Raw genomic sequence first — 24,146 nt, forward strand, 5'->3', positions numbered from 1 at the left:
AAGCACGTCGTGTCCGGCCGGCACTCCCCACCGGCACCCACGGCACGCCGGGATAGGGGTGGCCCCCCACGGCCCTCGCCCGGGCTCTGCGGCCCCTTCACTTTTGTTTTCGGTTGCGGCACACAAAATATTTAGCCTGACAACTGTCAGGGCCAGGGCCAGGGCTTGTTTGGGAAATAGAGAGGGGGAAAACAGGGCGGCCCCCCCGTGCCAGAGCGGGCTGGGAAGGAAGGGCTGCCTCCTGCCTCAGTTTCCCCAGTTGGAGCAGGAGGATCCAGGTTGCTCTGGTGTGGGGATGCCAGGAAAGCAGCCGAGCACCGGCGGAGACCTTGCCAGAGCGGCACAGAGGGGACGACCCAAGGGTCACCCTCCATTGCGGGTGCCAGGACCCCACGTCCCCTGGGGTCCCCAGGCCCCAGCAGCCCTGCAGCGAGGAGGAGGAGGAGTGGGAGGAAGCTGTGGGCGTTCGGCACTGGCTTGTGCAGACACAGCAGAGGAGGATGGATGAGGGGGAGACATTTATTTCTTGCACTAGAGTCAAGCATGGGCGAGGGTCCTGGCCGTGGGGCAGCCCTGGCCCCGCTGCAGCAGAGACCTGGGGGCAGGAGGGGGCGGCTGCTGCCCCAGTGACCCTCCAGCACCATGGAACTGGGAGCACTGGGCCAGACAGTGCTCCTGCCCCGTGGGCTGGGGAAATGGGGGGACCCCCAGGGCTCCTCTCATGGGATGGGCCCTCTTGGGGGGTCCTGTCGGCTTTTGGGGGGGTCTCAGGAGCAGCTGCTTCTCCGCCGGCGCAGCAGCGTGACGGGGTGGCTGTCCTTCTCCTCCTGGTCGCTCTCGCAGCAGCGCTGGGGGCACAGGGGGGCTGGAGGGCAGGGACAGGACCCCCCAAGGGAGAAGACACCCCCCAGGGGAGAGGAACCCCCCTAGGAGAGGGCACCCCCAGGGGACAGGATCACCCCCCAGGGGACAGGGCACCCCCCAGGGGACAGGTCACCCCAGCTGGGGACACCCCCCATTGCCCAGCCCTCCCCCCTCCATTTGGGGGACCAAGCCCCCCGAACTCTCTTCTCCCCCAGCCCGTGCCGGGGGGGGTCTGGGGGCTTCTGGCCGCTCACCAGCTCCTCGTCCTCCTTCCTCAGGCCGCAGAGCAGCCGCGTGCGGCAGAGCCGGTTGCAGGCAGCCACCATGTTGTAGGAAAGCTGGGGGGTAGGAGGGTGGGGGTCCGAGGGGGGTCGCTCCCCTCCTCTCCCCCCCCAACACCGCAGTGCTACGCGTCCCCCCCAAGACCCCCGAGACGCAGCCAGCCCTGGGATGGAGCAGAGCCCCAGCTCCCCGGGGACCCCATGGGTGGTGGGACGCCGCTGCTGGGTGCCCCCCGCCACCCCCAGGGCCGGGACCCCCTTCACCTTCCACTTCCTCCGAGCGTTGAACTTGCGGAAGTTTTTCATGTTGATGGAGGAACGGCTCCGGTTCGCCGCCTGCTTCCGGCTCAGGGGCTGCCGGGGATGAGGACACGGCGTCGTCACCGTGTCCCCATCCCGCTCCCGGGGGGTCCAGAGTCCACTCCCCCGCCCCATCCCTCTCACCTTGATCCAGGGATGGACCAGGCACTCGGTCGCCGTCATGCGGTGCCTGCGGCACAGAGGGGTGCGGCAGCGGGGGCGGTGGGGGTCCCAGCCCCACGTATCCACCATGGGATGGAGATGATGGGGATGGGGATGGGGATGGGGATGGGGATGGGGATGGGATGGGGATGGGGATGATGGAGATGGGATAGGGATGGGGATGGGATGGGGACGGGGATGGAGGTGGGATGAAGGTGGTGATGGGGATGATGGAGATGGGATGGGGCTGGGATGGAGATGGGATGGATGGAGATGGGGTGGGGCTGGGGATGATGGAGATTGCATGGAGATGGGGTTGGGAATGGGGATGGGAATGATGGAGATGGAGATGGGGACTCACCCTGGCTCCTTCACCAGCAGCTGCTGGATGAAGTCCTTGGCCATCTCAGAGGTCTGGCTGAAGCAGTGCTCCTCGAACTCATAGGCACCGGCCACGACGTTGGAGAGGGTCTCGGCATCCGTCTCACCCTGGAAGGGGGACAAGCCGCTGAGCCTGCGGGGACACGACAGAGCCACTGAGTGCTGGGACAGCACCGGCTCGGCCACCCCAGCCCCCGGGCTCGGCCATGTCACACTGTCCCCATGCCTCAGTTTCCCCCGGCCGCAGGGAGCAGCGCCCTGTACTCACAGGATGTAGGTGATGACCCCGATGCTCCTGAAAGGCAGAGGTGGGGGTCAGGCACTGCCCTCCCCGGGGTCCCCCCCGTGCCCGTGGCACCCAGGGGGTCCCCACCCACCCCCTGGCTCAGCCCATCGCCCCCGGGTCCCCGCTCCTCACCACATGTCGGTCGCGGAGCTCAGCGGCTCATAGTTGATCACTTCGGGAGCTGGGGGTGAACGCAGAGCCGGGGGGGGGGACATTAGAGGGGACAGCACCATCCCGGCCACCTGGGTCCCGTCCCCACCCCGGGGGTCCCTTTGCCCTGTCCCTGCAGGACATCCCAGCTGCACCCCACGGAGCAGGGCTGCTCGGCGACCCCCCGGGACCCCCCGGGGACCCGGCAGCCCCGTACCAATGTACTGCGGGGTCCCGCAGAGGCTCTTGAAGGTGACACCGTCCTCCAGGTGCTGGGCCAGCCCGAAGTCGATGATCTTGATCCGGGGCTTGGGGACGTCTTTCTCCTGCAGCATGATGTTCTCGGGCTGCGGGGACGAGGCCGGGCACAGCGGGGTGACGGGGGGTGACTGGCGGGCACTGCCCCGGAGAGGACAGCGGCATCCCGGGAAGCCGGGCAGGATGCAGCCAGGGAGGTGCCCGGCAGTGGGGGGATGCAGCCCCGGGATAGAAGCGAGGATGGGGGGGTCCCCGCGGGCACCTTGAGGTCGAAGTGGGCGATGCGGCGGGCGTGCAGGTACTCCACCCCGCGCAGGATCTGGCCCAGGAACTCGATGGCCTCCTCCTCCAACAGCATCTCCTTCTCCGCGATGAAGTCGAAGAGCTCCCCGCCGCCGATCCTGCGCGGGGCGAGGGCAGGGTGAGCTCGGCCACCTCCAACACACGGCGCAAAAAGGGGGTCCCCCCGCCCCGGGACCCCCACTCACAGCTCCAGGATGAGCACCATCTCAGCTCTGCTGGCGAAGAGGTCGTGGAGCCGCATGATGTTGGGGTGGTCGAGCTGGCGGAGGATGGCGACCTCCCGCTCCACCTGCGCCCGCTCCAGCCCCAGGCGGCTGCCCCGGCATCGCCGCGTCTTCACGAACTTGGCAGCGTAGAAGGTGCCGGTGCTGCGTTCCCGGCATCGCTTCACCACGCCAAAGTGCCCGCTGTGGCGAGAAGCCGGACTTGGGGCATGGCCGGCGGGGACAACCCAGGCGTCCGGCTGCCTCCGGGACCCCGTTGCAGGCAGGATCCCTGCCTGCACCCCACTCACCTGCCCAGCCTCTCCAGCAGCTCGTACAGCTCCTCCACGTTGCCCGGGCTGAGGGCGGCCCCCAGCCCCTCGCTCCCCGCAGCCCCTGCACCCTGCAGGGATGCACCGGGACCCGGCTCAGCCGCCGGCTCAGCACCGCAACCCCCCTGGCACACACTAGAGGGGATTCTCTGGTGTCTAATACTGCGGTTGAGCTCAGGTCCTGGCCGGCTCTCCCGGTTCCCACTAAACTTTCCGGCGCATGGAATTGTGGAGACCTTCACCCCTTGATCAGGGCAGGCAGGAGCTGCTCAGGGGGCTCGGAAATTGGGCAGGGGCAGGCAGGGAGTGGGGTCACACCGGCCCCCGTGCCCCTCGCTGCACCAGGGAGGATTGGGGGGTGCAAAATGCAGAGGAAAACTAAAATTGCTGTTGTTTTTCTCTTAAAGAGGGGATTAAGAGTGGATAAAAATCATTTCCATGAGCTCATCTCTGAGCTGGTTGCCCCCCCGCAGCCCCCGGGCAGGAGACCCCCCCCAGCCCCAGCCCCCAGCCCCGTGGCCGTGGCTCACCTGGGTGCTGTCAGGGGTGGCCCCCGGCTCCCCCCCAGCCAGAACCCCGGCCCGGCCGCCCTCGGCCATCCCTGCAAAGACAAGAAGGCACGGGGTGAGGGGGAGAGGGGCTTTGGGGGGACAGCAGGGCCCCACGGAGGGCTCTGCCAGCCAGTGCCCTGCCTGCACCCTGGGGTCCTGGCAGAGTCCCCCCGACTCATTACACTGATGGGCAGGAGCCACCGAGGGGGGGCCTGGCTCTCGTCCCCAGCAGCTCCAAGCCACAAACCGGCCTCTTTTGGCTGCCGGCTCACGTGGCAGCAGGCAAACCCCACGGCCCGACCCCGCATGCCTCAGTTTCCCCAGCTGTAAGATGGGGCTCGTGATGCTCCAGCGGTCGGGGCAGCCGGGACCAGCGGCCTTGCAGGGATGCGGGGAAGGGGGAACGCGGGCTCTGAGCTCTGGTCTTGGGGCCACCTCTTGGGGCCACCTCAATGACCCCAGCGCTGTGTCTCTGGGAGCGGGAGGTTTCCCGGGCCGGTGTGGGCTGCAGGGTTCAAGGCCACTGGGAAGGGGACAAGGACAGCGATATTGGTGAGAGGCGGGGTCATTCCCGCAGGAAAAACCGGCTCAATAAGGGAGCACGAGACCCCACGGGGCTGAGCTGCACCAAACGGGGGCCGGGACCCCTCCGATCTCCCCACGGGGGCTCTAAGGGACAGCGAGCGGTCCCCAAGCCCGGTCCCGCATCGCTCACCCCTGCTCCCAGCCCGGCTGTGCCCCCTTACCCTCCCGAGCCTTCCTCCGCGCCCAGTCACGCTCTCCCTCGCTCCCCGGCCGGCCGGGACAGGGGACGGCTGCTGCCCACGGTGACGGTCCCATGACATCCCCGGGTTTGGTGAGGGGCACGCGGCCAGGCACCGCTCACCCCCGGCGCCGGCTGCTCCCCGGGTTGGTACGTGCGTGGGGGCGGCCGCGGCTGGAGCCGGGCCACTATCCCTGGCATGCGACACAGCCGCGGGGTGACGGCGTGTCCGTTTGTCCCCTGGGGATGGACACAAGCAGCCGATCCCCCCCGTCCCTTGCTGGATGCCCCCCTCGCACCGTGCTGCCGAGCTGCTTTTGCAGGGAGGGAAACTGAGGCACGGGTGGCCCCACGCCACTGCGGCCACGGCTGAGCTCACGGCAGCAGGGGCTGGAGCGGTGGGGGCTGCGTGCATCCCACCACATCCCGCTCCTGGTCAGCCCTCCGCCGGGAAAACCGGCCCGGCCTCGGCTGCGTGCCGGGGCTGGGCTGGGCGGCTGCGCCGAGCAAATGACCCGGCACCGGCCGGCCGGAAAATGGGCTCCTGAGGAAATGTCACCTCGCAGGTGACAGCAGCCGCTCCCCAGCATCCGACTACCAAAAAGCACCGCAGGACCCCAAAAACTCCCTGACCCCCTGCGCCAGGACAGACCCCGGCATGCAGGGGGGAGCCGGCACCCCTTACCTCTGCGTGAGGGTCCGGGCCCCCGCTGCCACCGCACGCAGCTCCAGCCTTCCTCCAGCAAACCCCGGCAGTGCCAGGCTTTTCCTCGAAGTCCCGGCGTTTCCCAGAGAGCTGGGGCAGGATCTGGCCGCCGGCCGGCTGCGGCTCAGAAGAAGAAGAACTCTTTGCGTTTCTCCTCCCAAGATCTCTTGAGAAATCCCCCCACGCTGTCCCCGCGGCTGGCTGCAGAGAGGAGCTGCAAAAGGCCTTTTAGGGACAATTCCTGGCCTTTCCAACGCCTTGGCTCCTTGAGGAGCGGCCAGGACCCAGTGGGACGGGCGGCCAATGTCCCCCTCGCCGACGTCCCCCGGTCACTCGGCACCCAGAAGCGTGAGGCTTGCAAACAGGAAACCTGGCTGACATACCAAAATATCGTCCTGCGGCCGCCGGAGGGGAAGCAGAGCAGAGGGTGTGAAGGTAGCAGGGAGGGACAGGTTTCTTAAGGTGGAGAGAGCCGGAGCTGGCACCGCGCCGTGTGCCGGGGGGCACCGGGCACCATCGCCACCCCGGGGGTTGCAAAGCCACCGCTCGCTGCACCCCGTCCCTGTCCCGGTGTGACGGATGAGCTGGCCCCAGCCCTAATCCCAGCCCGAATCCCTGCCACCTCTGGGGTGCAGCCGGGCTGGCACGGCTCTCGCTGCGGGACCGGCAGGAGCCTGGCACCGCCGGGACGGAGAGTTGCGACTGACGCGCGGCAGAGCCGGCGGTGCTGGCAGCTCGACTGCTGCATTTCCCAGCTGGGCTCACTCCCTGTTTGCCATCCCGATGCCCCCAGCACGTCCCGGGATGTGCCCCGCAGCCGGCAGGGAGAAGGACACTGCAGCCGGAGCGTGAGGAGGGGAAGTGGTGCCGGATCCCACCCTGCCAGGAACCGAATCCCAGCTCGTGGCATGAGCCTGGACCAACCGAGCCCCGCTGCCCCCGTGCCCGCAGCCCCCCGCTCACCACAGCCCAGCCTGTGCCGAGGGTCCCGGTGTCACCCGGGTGTCACCCCAGTGCCACCACCTTCCCGTGACGTCTCCGCATCATGCGAAGGCTCTTGCAGCTTCAGTTGCTGCTTCCTGCCCTTTGCAGGCAGCGGAGGCGCGAGCGCGGGCAAGGCGGCAGCGCTGCCTGCCCTGCCAGCCTGCCCGTCCCGTCGGCTCCGGCCATGGACTCCTGGGTCCCTGCGTGGCCGGGCAGAGGTAGGCGCGTGGCCTGGGGGCTCGGGGCTGGGGTCTGCCCGGGGTTGTACTGGTGCTGGGATGGGAGGAAAAAGGCCGAGGAGCAAATCCCAAGGAGGGGGACTTGGGACGGGCAGGTGCCGGGGTGATTCGGGGATGCTCTCCCTGTCCGAAGGCACGATGGAGCTGAGGACAAGGGGGTGCAGAGGGAGCAGGGGGCCCTGCCTGGCCCGGCCCTTCCAGCCCGCTCTCACCCCCTTTGAAGGGGGAAATCCAGCCCAGAAAGGCCTCATGGAGCAGAGCCGGGCTTTAGCCCGTTTCAAGTCTCACTTGGCCCATTCTTAGCCCAGGAGTGTGGGCTAATCCCACCCCGCGGAGCAAAGCCCCCCGCGCCACCTCTCCGAGGCCGAAGCGCTGGGGTGGGGGAGCAGGGACGAGCCCCCCGCCTCCGCCCAGGACCCCCGCCCGGCTGTGACACACCACGAGCCGGGGACGGTGGCGTTGTCGCCAGCTGCCTGGCCATGCCTGGGCAGGACCTGACCCGAATTCACCTCCCTGGCGCTCGCCGCGCTGGTTCGCTGCGGTTTGGGGTGTTTTGTTTCACTTTGTCAACCGCCTCCCTGCCTTCCCCTGCCCGCCGGGGCGCCGGGACGGGCTGGGTGCCGCAGCCGGTTCAAGGTGGAGATGAGGTGCCGTGTCCCCCCCAAGCTCTCCCCATCCCCCCAGCTGGATCCCCCCGCTCTCGGCCGAGCCTCAACTGGCTCCTCTGACTCAGCATGGCCTCCCAGATCAAACCGGCCCCAGCCTCTTCCACCCCCTCAACCATCTGCTGGGGATTAACGTTTTTTGGCCGAGTGTTGGCGGCTCGGGGCCGAGCTCGGGGTCCCACGGTGGCCGCACGCAGAGCCCCGCGCCCGCCGCCTCCCTCCCCTTCCCAGGGCTGACCCGACACCCCGAGCACTTTTGGGGGGCTGGGGGATTCACCCGCTTTCCCCTCTCCGCCGCCCCACCCAGCTCACCGGTGCCCGGGGTTTTTCTCCTCTGGGGTCCCGGTGTCATCGTCCCTCCTCGCCGCGCGGGTCCGGGATGGCCTCCCTGGGGAGAAGCAGGGTGAGGAGCCCTAGGATGGGGGGCACAAGGCGAAGGTGCCCCTCGCCCAGGCCATGGTCTTGGAACCCCCCCACATCCCAGCGCCCCGTGGGCAGTGACGGGGCACAGGGCCAGCGCAGGGCCCCGAGGGAGGCTTCGCTGCCCTGAGGCCGTTTCTCCCTGGGACAGGGGACCCCATGGATGATGACCGGCCCCTCTTCAGCACCTTCAAACCCATCAGTGAGGACAACATGGCCAGCGCCAAGCCGGGACCCAACACAACCCCGGTCCAGCCCCAGGGAGCAGAGCAGCGCCCGGGACACCAGGACACAGAGGGCAGGGTAGGACACGGGGCTGCGAAGGGTCCGTCCCCCCCCAGCTCGCTGTCCCAGCGTCCCCGAGCTCACGCACCCGCAGGGACCCCGTGTCTTCCCGGGCTGCATCAGGAGCCCCGTGCGGGGAGCAGAGCATTGTCGGGGCACATCCTCAAGCCCCCAGCCGCTCTCCCCTTCCCTCCAGGTCCCACCAGGCTCCTGGCTGTCCCCACCAGGCTGGTCCCCGCTGGAGGGGGACCCACGGCCGGAGCTGGTGGCCCTGCGTGCCCGGACGAGGCTGTGGTTCAAGCAGACGCAAGCCAAGAGGCTGGAGGTCAAGGGCGAGCTCCCAGCTTGGTTCCACGGCTTCATCAGCCGGAGGTGAGCAGCGGGGGGCAAGCCGAGGTGGGAAAATAAAGAGGAAATAGGGAGCTGGACCCCTGGATCCCACAAAGGGGGTGAGGATGAGCAGCTCTGGACCCCTTCCCACAGGGAGACGGAGCAGCTGCTGCAGGATCAGCCCCCGGGCTGCTTCCTCGTCCGCTTCAGCGAGAGCACTGTCGGCTTCGTCCTGTCCTACAGGTGAGGGACCCCCGGCCCCCCCGGAGGGCCCGATGCGCTCGGTCCCCGTCCCGCCCGCTGCGCCAACCCCCTCCCTTCTCTCCCCAGGGGCAGGGATCGCTGCCGGCACTTTGTCCTGGACCAGCTGCCAGACGGGCGGTACGTGATCCTGGGGGAGCGGAGCGCCCACACCGAGCTGGCCGACCTGCTGTGGCACTACACGGCCGCCCCCGTCACGCCGTACCACGAGTTCCTGACGGTGCCGCGCGGACGGGTGAGGACCCGGCCCCTCCTTTGTCCCTGCAGCCGAAAAAGCGGCGTCATTCCTGCTGTACGGACAAGGGGGGATTTTCCCAAGCTGGGGAAATCAAAGCCAAGTGAAGCCGAAGCGTCGCGGCTGGGCAAAAACAAAGCTGGGGTTGGCACCGGAGCCACCTTGGCTGTGGTGCAGCTCCTGGCCGGGAATGAGGAGCCGAACCGCGGGGAGCACACCCAAGGTGGGACCAGCACCCGGCTGGGTCTGCCCGGGCCCACGCACCCACCCCCTCACCCCTCGTTGCAGGAAGACGAGGCCCAGGGAGGGACGCGGACCCCAGCCAGCGGCGACGCTGCACGCTCCCCGTCGAGCGAAGCCCCAGCAAAGCTCCCGGCGTACGGCACCGTGACCAAGGGGCCGCTGGGAGCCAGGCAGGTGGCCGCGGCCCCCCCGCTGCCCACGGAGCCCAGCGCCAAGGTAAAGGCAGGGCAGAGGGGAGGGGATGGAGGCATTTTCCCAAGGACAGAAGCCGCAGCCTGGGCAAAGCCCTCATGAGGCGGAGGGATGCAGCCGGGACAGGGGACGCGGCCCCAAGTCACCACGGATCCGGACCCGCTTCCAGCCCTTCCCACCGCCCTGTCCCGTCTCTTCCCCAGGCTCCCAGCGTCCCCCCGCCGCTCCCAGCCAAGGCCAGCTCCTCGGCCGTGGCTCAGGGGTCGCACAGCCCCGCTGGCGGCAGAGCAGCTCCCGAAGATCCCTACGCTCAGGTGCGCCAAGAAGCCGTCCCCGCCGCGCCGCCCGTGCCGCCCCAGCCGGCCGATGCCAAGTACCAGCAGCTGATGTGCTTCCACACCTACGCCGAGCCCCACGAGGGCATCGCACCCAGAGCCTCCACCTACTGCGAGCTGGAAGAGCCCATCCCCTTCTACGCCGTGGGACGGGGCTCCAGCCCCAGCGCCGGCCCCGAGGAGAACATCTACTCCGAGGTGGCGCTGGCCCGGCAGGACCTGCCCGCTCCGCTCCCCAGGGGAGCCCCAGGCGCCTTCTCCACGCTGCCTCCCAAATCCCGTGCTCACCACCGGCTCTTCCGCAGCATTTCCAGCCAGGCCTCCAAGAGGCGGCAGCTCCCGGTAGCTCCCACCGGAGACGGGAAGGAGAGAGGAGGCTGCGGCCCGGCCGCGGAGGTGCGTTCCCCATCGCGGGTGATGTTGTAGAGCCACCCGTTGCTCTAGAGCTCAGCGCCAAGGCGACGTCTCAGCCAGACGTCCCGTCGAGTCTGGTGGGTCGGGGTTTGCTCCACGCCAGGGTGACGGGGAGGAGAAGGGGGTCCCCCACCCAGGGCTCCGCTTGGAGCGACCATCCCCAACTCACAGCCAAAGCGGGAGCAAAAATTGAGGACTGGGAGGGCGAAGGACCAACTTTCAGCCACGTCCTGGCTCTCAAGTCAAACCTCCACCCGATCTCACCGCCGTTTCCCTTCAGCTCTCCCTGCGGATCGCCCAGAACCCTCCCCTGGAGTTCAACGATCCCCTCTACGGCGGGAGGACGAGCACCGCAAAGCGAGCCGCGGCCGCGCGGGCGGGCCCCGAGAACATTTACGAGCAGCTTTCCGGAGACCATCCCTAAGCCGCCCGCGCAGGTAGGTCTGAGACAAGACCCAGCTCCCAGCTCACACCCCCCAGGCAGAAGGAAGCTCCCGGGCTCCTTCGCGCCCCAAGAATCCCGGGAGGAGAGGTCCGAGGCCGCGGTTGGCCCCTCCGCAGACGACCAGCGCCCCAGCCGTACCAGCGACACCGGTCCACTCCGTGCTGGGATTCCCACGCCCTTCCCGACGCAGCAGCCCGCTTCCCAAGCCCTGTGAGACAGTTAAGAGGGGAACAGATTTAATTTATCTTTGAACACATTCAGAAGGAGTTTTCTATTAATAGAACGAGGGCGGAAAAGGCTATTACAGTAAAACCAGAGATGGGTTTCAGGCACGGCTGGTTCATCCGGAGTCGGATATTAAATTGGCCACGAGCCGGAGCGATACCGCAGCCTAGCACCAAACAGCACGAGCGCGGTGCTGGCACCTCCAAGCCCTGCCTGTTTCAAAACACCCGACAGCACCAACCCCGAGGACCAAATTCGGTTGCCGGGGCGGTGACACCAAGCCCGGTGCTGCCCAGCAGCGTGCTAAACCCCGGCCTCCCATCGTTTTGTCCGAAAGGAGCCCGAGCCGCGGTCGCTCTCGCAGCAGAGCTGGCGCGCCTGGCCTTAAATGGAGCAGAACGCGGAGGAGGACGAGCGAAGCCCCACACTCGGACGCGTTGCGAGCTCCAAGACAGGGAGGGACAAAGGAGGGCTGAGGGGGGGGGTGGTTTTCTTTTATCTCTCGGAAAGAACCCCTTTTGCTTTCCACAAGCTACATTTTGTTGCTCTTAAATGGCTAAAAGCAGAGCGGGAGTCGATTCCCGTCCTCGTAACTCCCCTCTAGTGCTAAAAATGAGCCATTACACAGCGAAACGGAGAGGGAAAAGGGGAAGCCGAGAGCTTCAGCCTCTGGGCCGGCTCCAGAGCTCCACGATCCTACCAAGGCCGCGGAAGAGGAGTTTGGGAGCGCGCGGTCTGCCGGGGGACGCAGCCTCCTGCCTCCGACGCTGGGGCAAAGCGTCCGCTCTGCGAATAAACCGAGGCAGGTGTTGCCGAAAGGCGGGCTGCCGCGAAGGTGCTTCCGCCTTCCCGGGGAGAAGGGGAAAAATAAAAACAAACCCAACGCCTCGAGCCAGGAGTTGAGCACCTCGCGGTGGAAACAGGTGTGGTTCGGTTCATTTAAAAGTTTATTCCTTTTATCAAATCTCTTTTCAGAGGATTTCACTGTACATATAAGATATGAATAAATTACTCAACAGTAACTTTATTCTGGTCATTCAAATACTCAAAATGGGCTCTGCAAAGTACTAAAACATCCAGGGAACTAAACTAGAAATCAGATTATTTTAAAATATTCTAAGAAAAGACTTCATTCCTGGGGGTTTGTTTGCTTGTTTTTAACAGGTAACGTGGGAGAAAAACCACCTCTCGGCGTTTTTTCCAAATGGAATAACAAATATTAGCTGTTTTAGCTGCGGTTACAACAAATAAAACCCTTAGTGGTGGGAATGTAAATGAAATAACCAGACCAGCTCTCTGTTCCCTTCGGCATCACGCGTTTTGGTGAATAACAAACTGAGGGAGGCCACAGAGATTTGCCTAAAGATAGGGGGGTCTGGCCAGCAAGGCTGCACATGATTTGCAGTCGTATCGCCTAGACCTAATACCTTAAATAAAAGAAAGATTTCATTTTAAAAAGTTAAGGCCGGACACGGTCTCCTCTTCCCAGCCAGGAGGGTAAAGTTAACACTTAATTGAAACAGAATTGATACAAACAAGCTGGAAGGAAAAAAAAAAAAAAATAATGTACAGTTGGCAGCTTTCCTCTGCGTCTGCTCCGAGGAAATACTGCTGCTTCACTGGCGAGCTCACTGCCAGCTGCACGGCACCGTGCGGCGCTGGGAATACTCGGTTCAACAAGTCTGGAGAGCGGCCTGCAGGCCTTGGGTCAGGGGGAGGAGGAGGAGGAAAGAGGGGGGGGAAAAAAAAAGGAAGAGAAATGTACATACACACATCGATCGCGCTTATCCAAAAGCCCTCAGCAGCGGCTGGTGCTGGGCAAGAGATCCTCACTGCTTTTTTTTGTGCGTTCCACACTCAGGGCGTTTTCACCTCTATTGCAAGCTCTGACCTGTAAAGGAGTTTCCCCTCAGCACTGTTCGAGACAGACAGGGTGGTGGAGCTGAGAACAAAAACACTAGCTTAGCCACACTTAAAAACAAAAAAGAAAAATCAAGATCATTTGCGGGAGAGGAGCACTGGATTTACTCGGACGTGAGTAAGCAGCCATGAGGACGTCTCAAATAAAAGGACAAAAAAAAAAAATAAAGCCAAGCTTGCTCTTGAAACTCACTGTCTTTTAGAAAGAAAAATTACACTCTCAACGCACAGCGAGTCCGAGAAAGGAGCAAAGCGGGAATTGGAAGTTTATTGAGACTCTGCCTAAGGTTCCAGCGGCGAGGCTACGTCGAAGGAGGCGCAGCCCCTGCGCCTACAGGACAACAGCTCCGAGCCTTGCACCAGGCACCTTCCCTGCGGCCGCCTCGGGGCTGCCGTGGGCCGTACAAAACAGGCGGGATTCGAACCTTCCACATGATCGTTTCTAAGGAGGGAGGGGAAAGATTACAGGTGGAGTTTCGGGACCGGTTTGCACGAAACCTTTCTCCTGACAGGCAGGGGAGCGCGGGATCCTCCCACCCGCCGAGCAGACCGCGTTCTGCACGGGGCCTGGTTGCTCTCCAGAAGGCCAGGAGAAGTCTGACACAGTAGGTCACCTGGGACAGAGCCAAAAAGCGGGACAGAGGTGTTAGAATCCGTATTTGGCTTGAGTCTGACGTCGGCTGAGCTTGTTTTCAGACCACGTGTTTTTCAGTTCCAGTTCTCTTTCCTTTGCCTGCAGAAATTGAGAGGATTAACATCAGTGCTGCTGCTCACTGACTCAGCAGAATTTCACCCTCCTCTGCCCTTGCTGACGGGGATTACAGAGCGTTTCAGCGAGAAGCCTCGTTACAGGAGTTAGCACAATTATCTTGACAGAGGCCTGAATTAATCGGGATGCACGGGCATTTCATTCGCGCTGAAACACAGCTTTTCTTGTGGGACGGCCTCGGCAGCCGCTTACTAACCACACGGCAGCGGTGCGGAATTAAGATGGGAAGCAGAGAGTCTCGTAACACATAAACCGCACGCACACCGGCGCTGGGCGGGAGGGGAAGAGCGAAGCAAAGCAAAAAGCAAGCCAGCAGCTCAGTGCCATGACACCCCCGGGGCCAAGGCGCTGCTGCCACGAGGCTGTTTGGGCCGGCGGTGGCCAGGACGCTCCCGCAGCATGGCCACCGCTGCTGTCCCCCCTGTCAGAGCCGCCGCAGGTCTCACCCGCGGCTCGGGGCGCTCCGAGTCAGGGACAGCCCCCGGTCCCCGGCTGCTGAAGGAGCGGCTCCGCCAGCTCTGCCTCGTGCTGCCAAGCATCGCCCCTTGTAATTCTGCCTGGATCGGTTTCCACGCTAGACAGAGGCCACTCACCTGATGGATCAGGTACGTGATCTGGTGTTTTCTCCTTTGCTGTCCCGTGGGTTGATCTCCTTTTTTCTAGAAAGCAAAAGCAGGTGAACCGTTAAGCCCGGAAAGATACTGACCCAGAGAGCGAAACAAGACAAGAGCTTGCACAAAGCCATTTCAGGAAGCATTTGTTTCATATTAAACAGCTCTGGGCAGATTCCTTAGGCTGAAGCAGTTCCTGGCTGCTCTTTACCACCTGCACGCTGGGACTACGTTTTGAGAAGCTCTCCTGGTCTCTCCTCTGTAATTATTTATACAACACGCAAGGGTCCCTGTCCCCCCTGCCCTGGTGACTGCATAGCATCTAACACAGCTCCAGCGGCAGTCGAAACGGGAACGGAACAGAGGCCTCCAAAATCCCAGCCGGCACTCCTCCCCTCCTGCCCGTACCTTGCTGAACGATTTCATGGTCTTCTCCTCCGTTAAGGATTTGGTCAGCCACTGCTGGGCTCCGCTCAGCTGATCGTCACCTTTGATATCCACAAAGTTGATCTCTTCCCTCCCTCGATTCCGCTTGCCTTGCAGACGTTTGAACTGAAAGAGGAACAGAAACAACGGGAGTTACACAGGCACATCACGCACCAACGCGAACCTGAAGCGAGTAGAGGTAGATGGGGTCCGAGCCTGAGCTCCCCCAGCACGGGACAGGCCACATCAACAAAGATTTTTTTCTTTAGGAGAGTTCTGCTTTGCTATAGTTCAGAATATCTTAAAACTACTTAGCACGAAGGTTATAATCTCATTTTCCCATGCATTTAAACAACATTTACTCTTGTTTTCAGTCTGGCTCAGAAGACCCTCGGGCTCCTGGGTCTCTCGTTTTAAGTGCTAGGGAGGCACCTGAAGCTTTGCTGCTAACACATCCACCTCCCATAACGCAAATCCACCTCCAAAGCAAAGAGGTCCCTCGAAGAGGCGAGCACCAGATGGGCTCCTGTCTTCTGCAGCACTGACTGGCTCAGCTAACGAGGCTGGCAGTTTCTAGATTAGATCAAGAATGGGGAAGGGTTTTTTTAAAACAGGTTTTGGAGCATTTGAAATAAGTGGGGAATTCACTAGAGGAGGTACTGTGAAGATATCTGCACCTCAGCAAGCGACAACTTCGCTCCATGCACCTTGTCTGCCCTAGATACCCTTCACGAGAATGAGACTGGGCTTGGTGGAAATAACAAACGTCATCTACTTATGAAGGAAGCAAACCCGTCTGGAGCAGCAGCCCAACAGACCGCTGGACGGACGCCACGCATGTCCACAACACAGCGCTAGACCCCATGGAACAACCACCCCGTCCAACTCGGCACGAAGCACGGGTCGTGCCAGTGGGGCAGGACTGCGGCTGCTAAGCAGGTCCGATGTTCTAGCCAAGTTTAAACGCAAATTCCGCAGCGGGATAGACAGAAAAGTGCCAACCGCTTCGTCATCTATGAAGGAGGAGTCGGTGCTCATCTCCTGCGGCGGTGCCTGGGCTGGTTCCATCTCCTGGTAGTACCCGCTGCTGTAGTAATCCTGTCAGCAAAAGGGAAACCAGTTTGTCACGAGAGCGAAGCAAGATCGATCCTGGAGCAACCATATACGGAGGCCCCGAGATGCAGCACTGAATCTCGTACCTCACCCCGTGAGCTGCTGCTTTTTCACCCAGAGGGATTTCGCTCAGCCTCCGGGGAGTACAGCGCTCCTCCCAAGGCTGACCGAAGCAGTCATTAATTGCTTCTCGTCACTCTGGCACTACTGAAGAGCGCAGGGCGTTTTTTCAGAGGTACTCAACACCAAATACTTTGCTGAATTACTAGAAACAACCTGGCTTCAAACACCAGCTCTGGCGAGCCCCAGTTCTGCACCCTGACAACAAACAGGGGCAGTTGCACAGGGGCTTTTTAAAATGAGTGCAGCTATTAAACATTTATCCAGCAAAGAGCATCTGCGGCTCTCATGCCAGAGGAATCCTGTTGTGCTAAGTGCTGTGGATCTCTGCTCCTCGTCCCAGCTCGCTCAGACGGGTTAGATTCCCACAAGGCACAGCCCGCTCCAGTAACTAATTCGGAGCCGCTCGTCCTAGACGCCTTTTCAGAGCGGCAGCATCAAGCTTCACCTCCTGGTCAGTGAACCCACCTGATAATAAGCACCAGCCACGCCGGCCTCGCTGTAGGCAGGGAACTGGCTGTACGGCTGGCTGCCGTAGTCTTCTCCGGGTTTGGGCGCCCAGCTGTGCTGAGCACCGCTGGAGCCCGCGCCCGTCTTGAACTCCAGAGGGGCGTTAGCAGCAGCGTCCTGGAATTGGGGCTCTGTCTCTGTCCCGGGCGGTGGGTCCTCCGACACCACCGTGCCAGAGTACATGTACGTTTCGGCACCCACGACGCTGGGCTCGTTCCCGTCGGACAAGGAGAAGTAGTTCTCTGGCTTGACTTCTTCGTCGCTGTCGTCCTCTTCCTGCGTGATCTGCTTGGTTACCTGCAGGGCAGCGCTCTTCGCAGCAGCTTTGATAGCAGACGGAGAAGGAGTCGTGGGCACCGCTGGCTTGGACAGAGGTTTGGTTTTGGAGGAAGAGGTCGGGGCCTTAGCGGGCTTTGAGTCAGAGGCATTTTCTCCTGCTTTCCTCGAGAAAGCGTAGGGCAAAAGTAACCGATTGGTCTCTTTCACTGTCAAATTTTTGGGTTGAGGAAGCAAAGCGGACAAGCCAGAGCCCTCGCCGCGTCCCTGGTGAGTTTCATGCAGGGCAAATGGTTCACAGAAATAAGAGAGATGAGTGAGACTATTTAGTTTTCCTGACTCCCTGCCAATTATCTCCTCCAATTCTAACAACATTAATGGGTTCCCCATTGCTCAGCACAATCGTTCGCTACTTCGAACCCGCTGCAGGGTTTTCTTGCACAACAGGCCAGTGGGATTTTTAAGGGAAACGTGGTACTTGCAAATACCTGCCAACTTCCGAAATTAATGCCTATTTTTCTGAGATTTAACTTTATGAAATTACCCCCCAAAAAAAGGACTTGACACCCCAGGGGATTTCAGGAATTTTATGCACTAAAAGCCACGCGCTGATCCGAGTGGCTGATTTACACTAGTGGAAGCCCAAGAACTGGCCCAGCCAAATGCTTCTTTCCTGTGAAACTTGTTTAATTGAACATCCCAGGTATTTACCTGAAGAGGATTTTTCTTCTTTGCTGGTTCATCTTCCTCTGAATCTGACTGAGAAAGAAAAACAGAGCTTAGCACAACCTGAGATATTAAACTAAAAGAAAAAAGCCTACCCATCATGCAATTTATTAATTTTCAGTTTGAACCAGCCAAAGAATCACGGTAACACAGATCTGGATTTATAATCTGCCAAGAGCCGAGCTAAAAAGCAACAGTGGGATGCAGTCAAGCCCTTTTTCACAGTCTTGCTGATGCATCTATGTCAGGGCAAAGGGAGATAAAAGCCTGCTCTGGTTACTACTACGAGAGATAAATAAACTGTCCACAGTGAAAGCAGGACCACAGCGCTTGCCGCTATATTTAGAGATTGCTGGGTCTGCCGCAGTCCGGGCAGAAAAATAAGCTGCGTTCTGTAAAACCTGAAGCTTTGCAAACAAGTCAGCATCGCCTCTTAAAAATTTCGTAAGAGCCAACCCTCCACAGCCAAATAATCATCTCCCACTTGAGTTCATTTACACAACTTACGGAACTTAAAAAAAAAAAAAAAAGGATTCGCTAACCCAAAATTCCTAATTTTCAAGGCGGCTTTTTAATGCTGCTCTAAAGCAGAGTGGGTGGGCAGAGAAACTCAGCTTCTACATATTTGGTTCCTGCCAGGAATTAGCATTTAGAGAGCCAACAGCTCAAACGCATTTATTTTTTTTTTTAATAACTCACAGGAAAACAAACCTAAAGCAAGGCAAAGAACACAAGCTGCACGGCATAAGGTCAGCGCGCTCTTTCAAAGTAACAGACAACATTACGTTCATGGAGGGGGAGCACAAAACCACCCAAAGCAAGGGTGTAAAAATTCACTGCGGGGCTTAACAGGGAATCGTTCACAATAACGTCGGAGTCGCTAAATATCCATTTAAAACTTGAGTAGAAAGTCTGGTCGTCTCTGGCACCAGAAAAGGCCTTTAACATCTTTATCGTTTTATAGCTTTGCAGAGCACTTTAAAGAGATTACAGGAAACAAGGTCTTCTGCCAGTTTACTGTCTAAATTATAAAACAGGACGAAGACAAAGAACACGCATAAATAAAGGCAAGTCGAGAGTTGCCATAAAACCCGCGTGTTACATTTGGGAGGGAGGAGATAAAGCAGACTGCCCAGGAGCGGCTCCGCAGGTGCAAGCAAAAGGGACAGGAGGTATTTTAAGGAAAAAGGGGGAGCGAGCGAGGACTTGGTCACAGGCCAAGGGACTTCCAGGAGTCCCGAACGGGAACCGCTCGGTTCAGCTCCGGTTTTACGGTTCTTTTTCTGCCTTCAACATTCATTCACTCGCTTGACGCTGACAACCTGCGGTATTTCTGTTCAAAGCCAATACACTGGAACACAGAGCGGGAGATAAAGGGGAGGAACAAATTTCCTTTCATTTGAGCTTATTTCCGTAACCGTACAACCAGCGAGGAAGAGAAGAGCCCTAACGCTTGCTTTATTACGATGCGCCTGTTCCAAAGCACTGCAAGAAAGTGAGTAAGCAAAAAGAGGCTACGAGAGACTGGGATATCCCTCGTCCATTTGCCTAAAAGGGGAACCCGTCCGTCCCACCGCCTGGTGTGCCTCTGGGAGCCGTGGCGTGAGGAGCCCTGGCTCTGGGATTTGCCAAATCGGGCTGGTTATCGGCGAGCAGCAGAGTGTGGTTCAGGGACGGCCGCAGCCTCCCACCCGCTCCCCCCAAGCCCCTGCAGACTGCTCTTCCAGCAAAGCGAGATGCGCTGACTTCGTTTCAGCTCCTCCAGGCCCAAGACGCTGGCAGACCACTATTAATTGACGTTTTTTATAAATCCATCCAGTCGAACCTCTTCCTCAAGCTACCTGTCCCCATGGAAAAGACCCAAAGCTTTGCACTTCAGCTCTTCCTACAGCCAGAGGTACTCATGTCTCACCAGAACCAGTGACCGAGGCCAGGTACCGCCGCAGTCAGGCGACCCTCACCTCCACGCTATGACAGTACCGTCCCAGAGTGACGGAGCAGAGGGGAGAGAAGGAAAGCTGGTCGATGGGGACACCCAGCAAAAAAAAAAGGGGGGCACGGACCTGCCTTTCCCTGCTCTTGCCACAGGGCTGTCTGGATTCAGTGCTCAGGAGCCCCGTAAGGCACAGGGCACTACAAACACGAAAAAGCACAAGCTAAGAGGGAAATGATTACCTAAAGGTCTGGAAGATGCCTAAAGCCTTTAGATAAATAAGCAATAAATTGACAGGAAAAATCTATCAATTGCACAGCAAACAAAAAAAAAGAGACTTTTTTGGGATAGCCCCACGCAAGGCCATACAGCCCCACATCATCAACCCGTTAACTTCAGTAATAAATCAGGGTGCAGATAATCTAGGTTTTGCTGTATTACGATTATAAATAAGGTTTCTATATCAGTTTAATTATGCAAAGCGCCTTAGGATTAGGGCTGGCAGGCAGGACAAATCTCCCCGTAGGTGCCACAACAATAGGTACCTTGCTATATTATGATGGGAGAGAGGGAGGAAAGAGACGCTGTGCTTTATGGGCAAACGGATCCAAGGGGGAGTTGAGCCGGGGAGAGGATTTCACCCACGAAGGCTCTCCTTCGCGGGAGGGCTTGATGGGGTCCCCCCCAGCTGAGCTGGTGGTTTGCTTCATACTCACATCTCCCTTGTGCAACTCGGGCACCGTGATCCGCACCGGCTCCGTCCTCTTCTTTGGCTTGGGGAGGCTCAAATCCACCCCAGCCCCGGGCAGGGCAGCAGAAGCCGAGACAGGAGGGGGCAGGTTGAGGGTAGAGGCAGCGGTCGTGGTGGTAGCGTTCCTCGGGGGAGGCAGGAGGAGCCCCCCCAGCCGGGGCTGCTCCCCGCTCCCGTTCCCGCTGGCGGCCGGCTCGGGCAGGCTGAGGGCCGAGGCCTGGGCCGGGCTCATGCCCGGCGAAGGGGCGCTGAAGCCCCTCATGCCAGGCGGGGGGCCCATAAGGAAAGGAGGGGGCGGCCCGCCGTGGGGCGGCGGCAGCAGCGGGTAGCCGCTGCCCAGCGGCTGCTGAGGCGGGGGCAGCGGGGGCATCACCGGGGCTTTGGGGGGAGGCAAGGCGGCGAAGAGCCCCCGGGCCGGGGCAGGAGGCGGAGCGGCGGCTTCCTCCTCCTCGCCCGCGGCCTCCTCCGCATCGCTCTCCTCTTCGCTGCTGGCATAGGCCACCAGGGACATGGCCCTCCGAGGAGGGCGGCCCTCCGCGGGCAGGAGCCGCTACGCGAGGCCGAGGATCCGCCCTCCCGGCTAGGCCGCGCCGCCGCGCCTTCAGCGACCGTAGCGGGGAGGAAAGGGAGGGCGGGGGCGAGGCTAAACCGCCATGGCGGCCCCACCTCCGGGCAGCGGCGGGGCCGCGGGCTCGGAGAGGCGGCGAGGCGGCCCAGCGCCCAGCTCCGCGCCCGGCGCGCCGCGCTCCCAGATAATGGCTGCCGGCAGCGCCACCCCCCCCTTCCCGGCGCCTCAGCGCCGCCGCACTACGACTCCCGGCGTGCCCCGCGCGCCTCCCACCGCCCGCCTCCCAGCGCTCCCCGCCGCGCTGCACCACGGGAAATGCAGTCCGCGGCGCCGGCCGGCGGGACCACCGCTCCCGGCGTGCCCTGCGAGGAAGGCGCGGGGGGCGCGACCTGACATGGCGGGGTAGCGGGGGCGGGAAGGCCCCGGGGGCCGCGCAGGGGCGGGGAGCCGTTCGGGACAAGGCTAGGCCTGGCCCAGTCAAGCCCGGGCCTAGTTAGACCAGACCAGGCCTAGTCAGGCCCGGCCAGGCCCTGAGGTAAAGTGCGGCCTAGCCCGGCCGGAGGCCCCGATAGGCCCAGGTCTCGCTGCGGCCTGCTCGGAGTGGTTCCCAGTGAGGGCTGCCGGGCCTGCCCGAGTCCCCCTCAGCGAGGGAGAGCCGGGGCCTCCCTCAGGCTCCGTGGGGCCTCCCCGGGGCCTGCTGTCAGCCCCCGCCGGCCTCCACGGGGCTGCGGGTGGGCTCCGGCCCAAGGTTCCCCCGGGGGCGACCGGCCCTGCCCGGCTGCCGTGGGCCCGGCTGCCCTCCCCCGAACTACAGCTCCCGGCGCTCCCCGCCGCCCTCCCCCGGGCCGTTTCCCCGCCCTGCTCGCCAGGCCGCTTAGTTCATCGCCAAACCGGGACATGGAGCGGGGGACTACAGCTCCCGGCGTGCCCGGAGAGGCCGGTGGGTCCCCCGGCTGCTGTGTCACTGCAGGGGGACAGAGCGACGGGGGGTGGGCAGCTCTCCGCCAGCTAGCTGGCTCCCTTCCTGCCTATTCATCCCTGCCTCTTTAATTTTAAGGCAGGAGCCGTGCCTAGGCAGGGCTGTGAGTCTTGGTGGAGGGCTTTTCTGGAGGTGGGAGTTCTCTTTTGTGGCAGCAGGGGCCCTGGCCAGGACTCCCTCGCAGCAGGTTTATTCCTTTAGCTCTCCACTGACTTCAGGTTTGACTCCAGTGGCCTCCTCCTGGTTTGTTCTGGCCTTAATAAGAAAAGAGCCGGGCTCTGAATTTGGGTCCCCAACGCAAAGCCCGAGGAAGTAATTTGCCAAGCTGCTGCGAAGTCCTAGCATAAGTAATTAAAACAAAATCAAGATAAATGAGAAGCGTATCCTGTGATGCGAGCCCTTTATCATTTCAAGCGGTGTGAAACCCAACTAATGTGCCCTGTCTCACCCCTCCTGCCCTGTTCTGAAGGACTGATGAGCATTAAAAATAATTAAAAATAGGCATTGAGGCCTCTGGGAACAAGAGGGAAGGGGAAATGGTTTTCCCTAGCTGTGACACTTACAGGGACATTTTTTCCCCGCTCTTTACACAGCCGAGACCTGTAAGAGCGAAGCCGAGCGATACCGCCACCAGGACGCTGAGGAGGAGGAGGATGTTCCTGCGGCCCTGGGGCCAGTTCGGCTTGCAGCAGGTCCCGTCTGCTTTGTGGCAGCACAGAAACCCCTTTCCCTGGGACTGTAGCTTCCCTGTCCCCCACAGCGAGCTGTTGTCTCGGCTGTGACCCGCGCGCCTGTGCGGTGACTTGTAGAGCGAACCCCTCGTCGAGGGGGCCTGAACCCCAAAAGGTGTCACAGAGGCGTTTAAGCCCCTTTTGTTTGCAACCCTGCCCACCCACTCTCCAAATCTAATGGAAACCAAAATGGAAAACAGCCACGATATGATGGAAGCGGGGAATTTTCTGTGGATCAGGCCCCTGCTGCCGTCACTTCCCCAGCAAAGCACCTTCCCCTTGGGCTGAAATTCTTGGGACGTGTTGGGATCTCCCCAGCAGATTTTTTTTTTTTTTTTACTCCTTTATAAATGTCTGGGTCTGTTGAAAAGTAAAATCAGAAGCACGGAACGAGGAGGTTAAACCGCCCAAAGCCTCGATGCGAGGCAGTCCTCATCCTCTGCGGAGGAAAATCAACAATAACCCTGGCAGAGATAGGAGGGACCGAGTTTAAACAAGGCCCTGCTCTCGCTGCGCGGAAGGAGAGAGAAATCTTTGTTTCCCTCGCCCTTTGTCCGTCTTTTTCTGTTTAAGCTTGAGATTCCTCGCGCCTGGGGCTCTCACCCCTGGGCAGCAGGGTCCTGCTTTCAGCTGTGATCCCTCTGATTATTTATTTGTGTTATTTTGCGGCTTGTTAGGAGAAATTAAGCCAAGGAAAGCACATGGGGGATGGAAGGAAAAGAGTCCTGCCCAGGAACCCCGACTGCTGGGTCACGGTGGAGGTTCTAGGCTTGCAAACGGCTTAATCTGTGCTTAATTTAATCACAGGTGTTTGGTTAGGCCAGGCCTGCACCCGTTGCGTCCGGGACGCCTGGCACAACGTCCCCGCTGGCACCCGAGCCCCGTCACCCTGAGAAGGAAATCCCCAGCACCCGGAGCTCCGCCGGTTTTAATCTGAAGCTGGGACACGTTCAGCAGCAGAATGAGACCGAGGTGATGATTTACTCATCTGGTGACTTAGTCACCCCGTAACCCCCGCGTCGAGCCTGGCTGGGCGGCCCGAGCCTCCTCCCCAGGCACACAAAGACTTTCCTACACACTTAATTTTGCGTGCCGTGAGTAATCCCGGTACCTCCAGCCCGGGCTCTGCACAACAGGGTATTTCTGAAGAAAAATGCTTTTCTGCTTTAGGTGAAGCAGGGAGCTTGCCCGAGGCGGCTTGGGCACGAAATGCTCCCAATTATTTATTTTCCCAATTTATTTTTCCCAGTTTATATTCCCAATTGGTTATTTATTTTTTTCTAAAGGCTGGCCTCCCTCTCCTACAACTGCAGCTGGGATGTGGAGTTTTGGGGATGCCACTGCACCGGTTTTACACCATTTTTACATAGCTTTATGCTGGTTTTACATGGTTTTACATTGTTTACACTTGTTTTATATGGTTTTACATGGTTTACACCGGTTTCATATGGTTTTCCATGGCTTTACACCAGTTTTACACTGGTTTTCCATGGTTTTACACCAGTTTTACACTGGTTTTCCATGGTTTTACACCAGTTTTCCATGGTTTTACACCAGTTTTACACCGGTTTTCCATGGTTTTACACCAGTTTCACACGGTTTTACACCGGACCCCTGCATTTCCAGGGTCGCAGCGGCCAGCCCGTGGCCGGGCGTCCCTCCGATGCCACGCCAGGGTGGCCGTGTCCCCGTCCCTCGTGTCACATCCACGATTACTCACCACGATTGAGCTGGAAGCATCCATCCCCCCCCCCCCCCGACCCCCAAAGCCACCTGCAGCTGGATATTTTTTTATTATTATTAATTGGGTTTTTTTATTTTTTTTTTTTTTTGGCACCATGGCTGCCTCCCTCCAAACCGGTTATTTCACCCCAAACCCACCCCAACCCCATCACCCGTG

The 24,146-nt window shown here is 60.6% G+C and overlaps 3 protein-coding genes and 1 long non-coding RNA gene across 8 annotated transcripts; 2 read left to right on the forward strand and 2 right to left on the reverse strand.

Annotated features, from left to right (window-relative positions):
- Positions 1-624: 624 nt before the first annotated feature.
- LOC104012073 (death-associated protein kinase 2) lies at positions 625-8,304 on the reverse strand. Of its 3 annotated transcripts, XM_087772358.1 has the most exons (16): positions 8,222-8,304; positions 7,741-7,816; positions 5,924-6,419; positions 5,520-5,754; positions 4,051-4,121; positions 3,500-3,591; positions 3,171-3,392; positions 2,945-3,083; positions 2,642-2,771; positions 2,407-2,455; positions 2,257-2,283; positions 1,969-2,121; positions 1,590-1,635; positions 1,410-1,499; positions 1,119-1,202; positions 625-848 (listed from the first exon to the last, which is right to left on the reverse strand). In XM_087772358.1, the coding sequence occupies exons 5-16, from the start codon at positions 4,117-4,119 to the stop codon at positions 768-770; spliced, it is 1,182 nt and encodes a 393-aa protein (XP_087628484.1). In that variant the 5' UTR covers positions 4,120-4,121; positions 5,520-5,754; positions 5,924-6,419; positions 7,741-7,816; positions 8,222-8,304; the 3' UTR covers positions 625-767. The 3 variants fall into 3 exon arrangements, with proteins under 3 accessions (XP_087628484.1, XP_087628486.1, XP_087628485.1); XM_087772360.1 differs by lacking the exons at positions 5,924-6,419; positions 7,741-7,816; positions 8,222-8,304 and adding an exon at positions 6,504-6,560 and having other exon boundaries at positions 5,520-5,657; XM_087772359.1 differs by lacking the exons at positions 7,741-7,816; positions 8,222-8,304 and having other exon boundaries at positions 5,924-6,420.
- On the forward strand, positions 6,530-10,772 carry SH2D2A (SH2 domain containing 2A). Of its 3 annotated transcripts, none has more exons than XM_087772306.1 (8): positions 6,530-6,742; positions 8,000-8,151; positions 8,330-8,505; positions 8,617-8,706; positions 8,794-9,418; positions 9,598-10,125; positions 10,424-10,580; positions 10,705-10,772. In XM_087772306.1, exons 1-7 carry the CDS (start codon positions 6,586-6,588, stop codon positions 10,565-10,567), a joined length of 1,872 nt encoding a protein of 623 aa, XP_087628432.1. In that variant the 5' UTR covers positions 6,530-6,585; the 3' UTR covers positions 10,568-10,580; positions 10,705-10,772. The 3 variants fall into 3 exon arrangements, with proteins under 3 accessions (XP_087628432.1, XP_087628433.1, XP_087628431.1); XM_087772307.1 differs by lacking the exon at positions 10,705-10,772 and having other exon boundaries at positions 8,794-8,959; positions 9,248-9,418; positions 10,424-10,696; XM_087772305.1 differs by lacking the exon at positions 10,705-10,772 and having other exon boundaries at positions 10,424-10,696.
- Positions 10,773-11,742: 970 nt separating this feature from the next.
- PRCC (proline rich mitotic checkpoint control factor) lies at positions 11,743-20,612 on the reverse strand. Its single transcript, XM_087772336.1, has 7 exons — positions 19,934-20,612; positions 17,270-17,317; positions 16,241-16,825; positions 15,542-15,637; positions 14,522-14,665; positions 14,096-14,161; positions 11,743-13,466 (listed from the first exon to the last, which is right to left on the reverse strand). The coding sequence occupies exons 1-7, from the start codon at positions 20,477-20,479 to the stop codon at positions 13,380-13,382; spliced, it is 1,572 nt and encodes a 523-aa protein (XP_087628462.1). The 5' UTR covers positions 20,480-20,612; the 3' UTR covers positions 11,743-13,379.
- Positions 20,613-20,888: 276 nt separating this feature from the next.
- LOC148053902 (uncharacterized) lies at positions 20,889-24,107 on the forward strand. Its single transcript, XR_015707875.1, has 3 exons — positions 20,889-21,476; positions 22,109-22,207; positions 23,054-24,107. It is a non-coding gene; the product is annotated as an uncharacterized LOC148053902 (long non-coding RNA).
- Positions 24,108-24,146: the final 39 nt, after the last annotated feature.

The sequence above is a fragment of the Nipponia nippon genome, unplaced genomic scaffold, assembly GCF_047370975.1.
Source record: "Nipponia nippon isolate SJK-2023a ecotype South Korea unplaced genomic scaffold, ASM4737097v1 scaffold_36, whole genome shotgun sequence".
NCBI classification, from domain to species: domain Eukaryota; kingdom Metazoa; phylum Chordata; class Aves; order Pelecaniformes; family Threskiornithidae; genus Nipponia; species Nipponia nippon.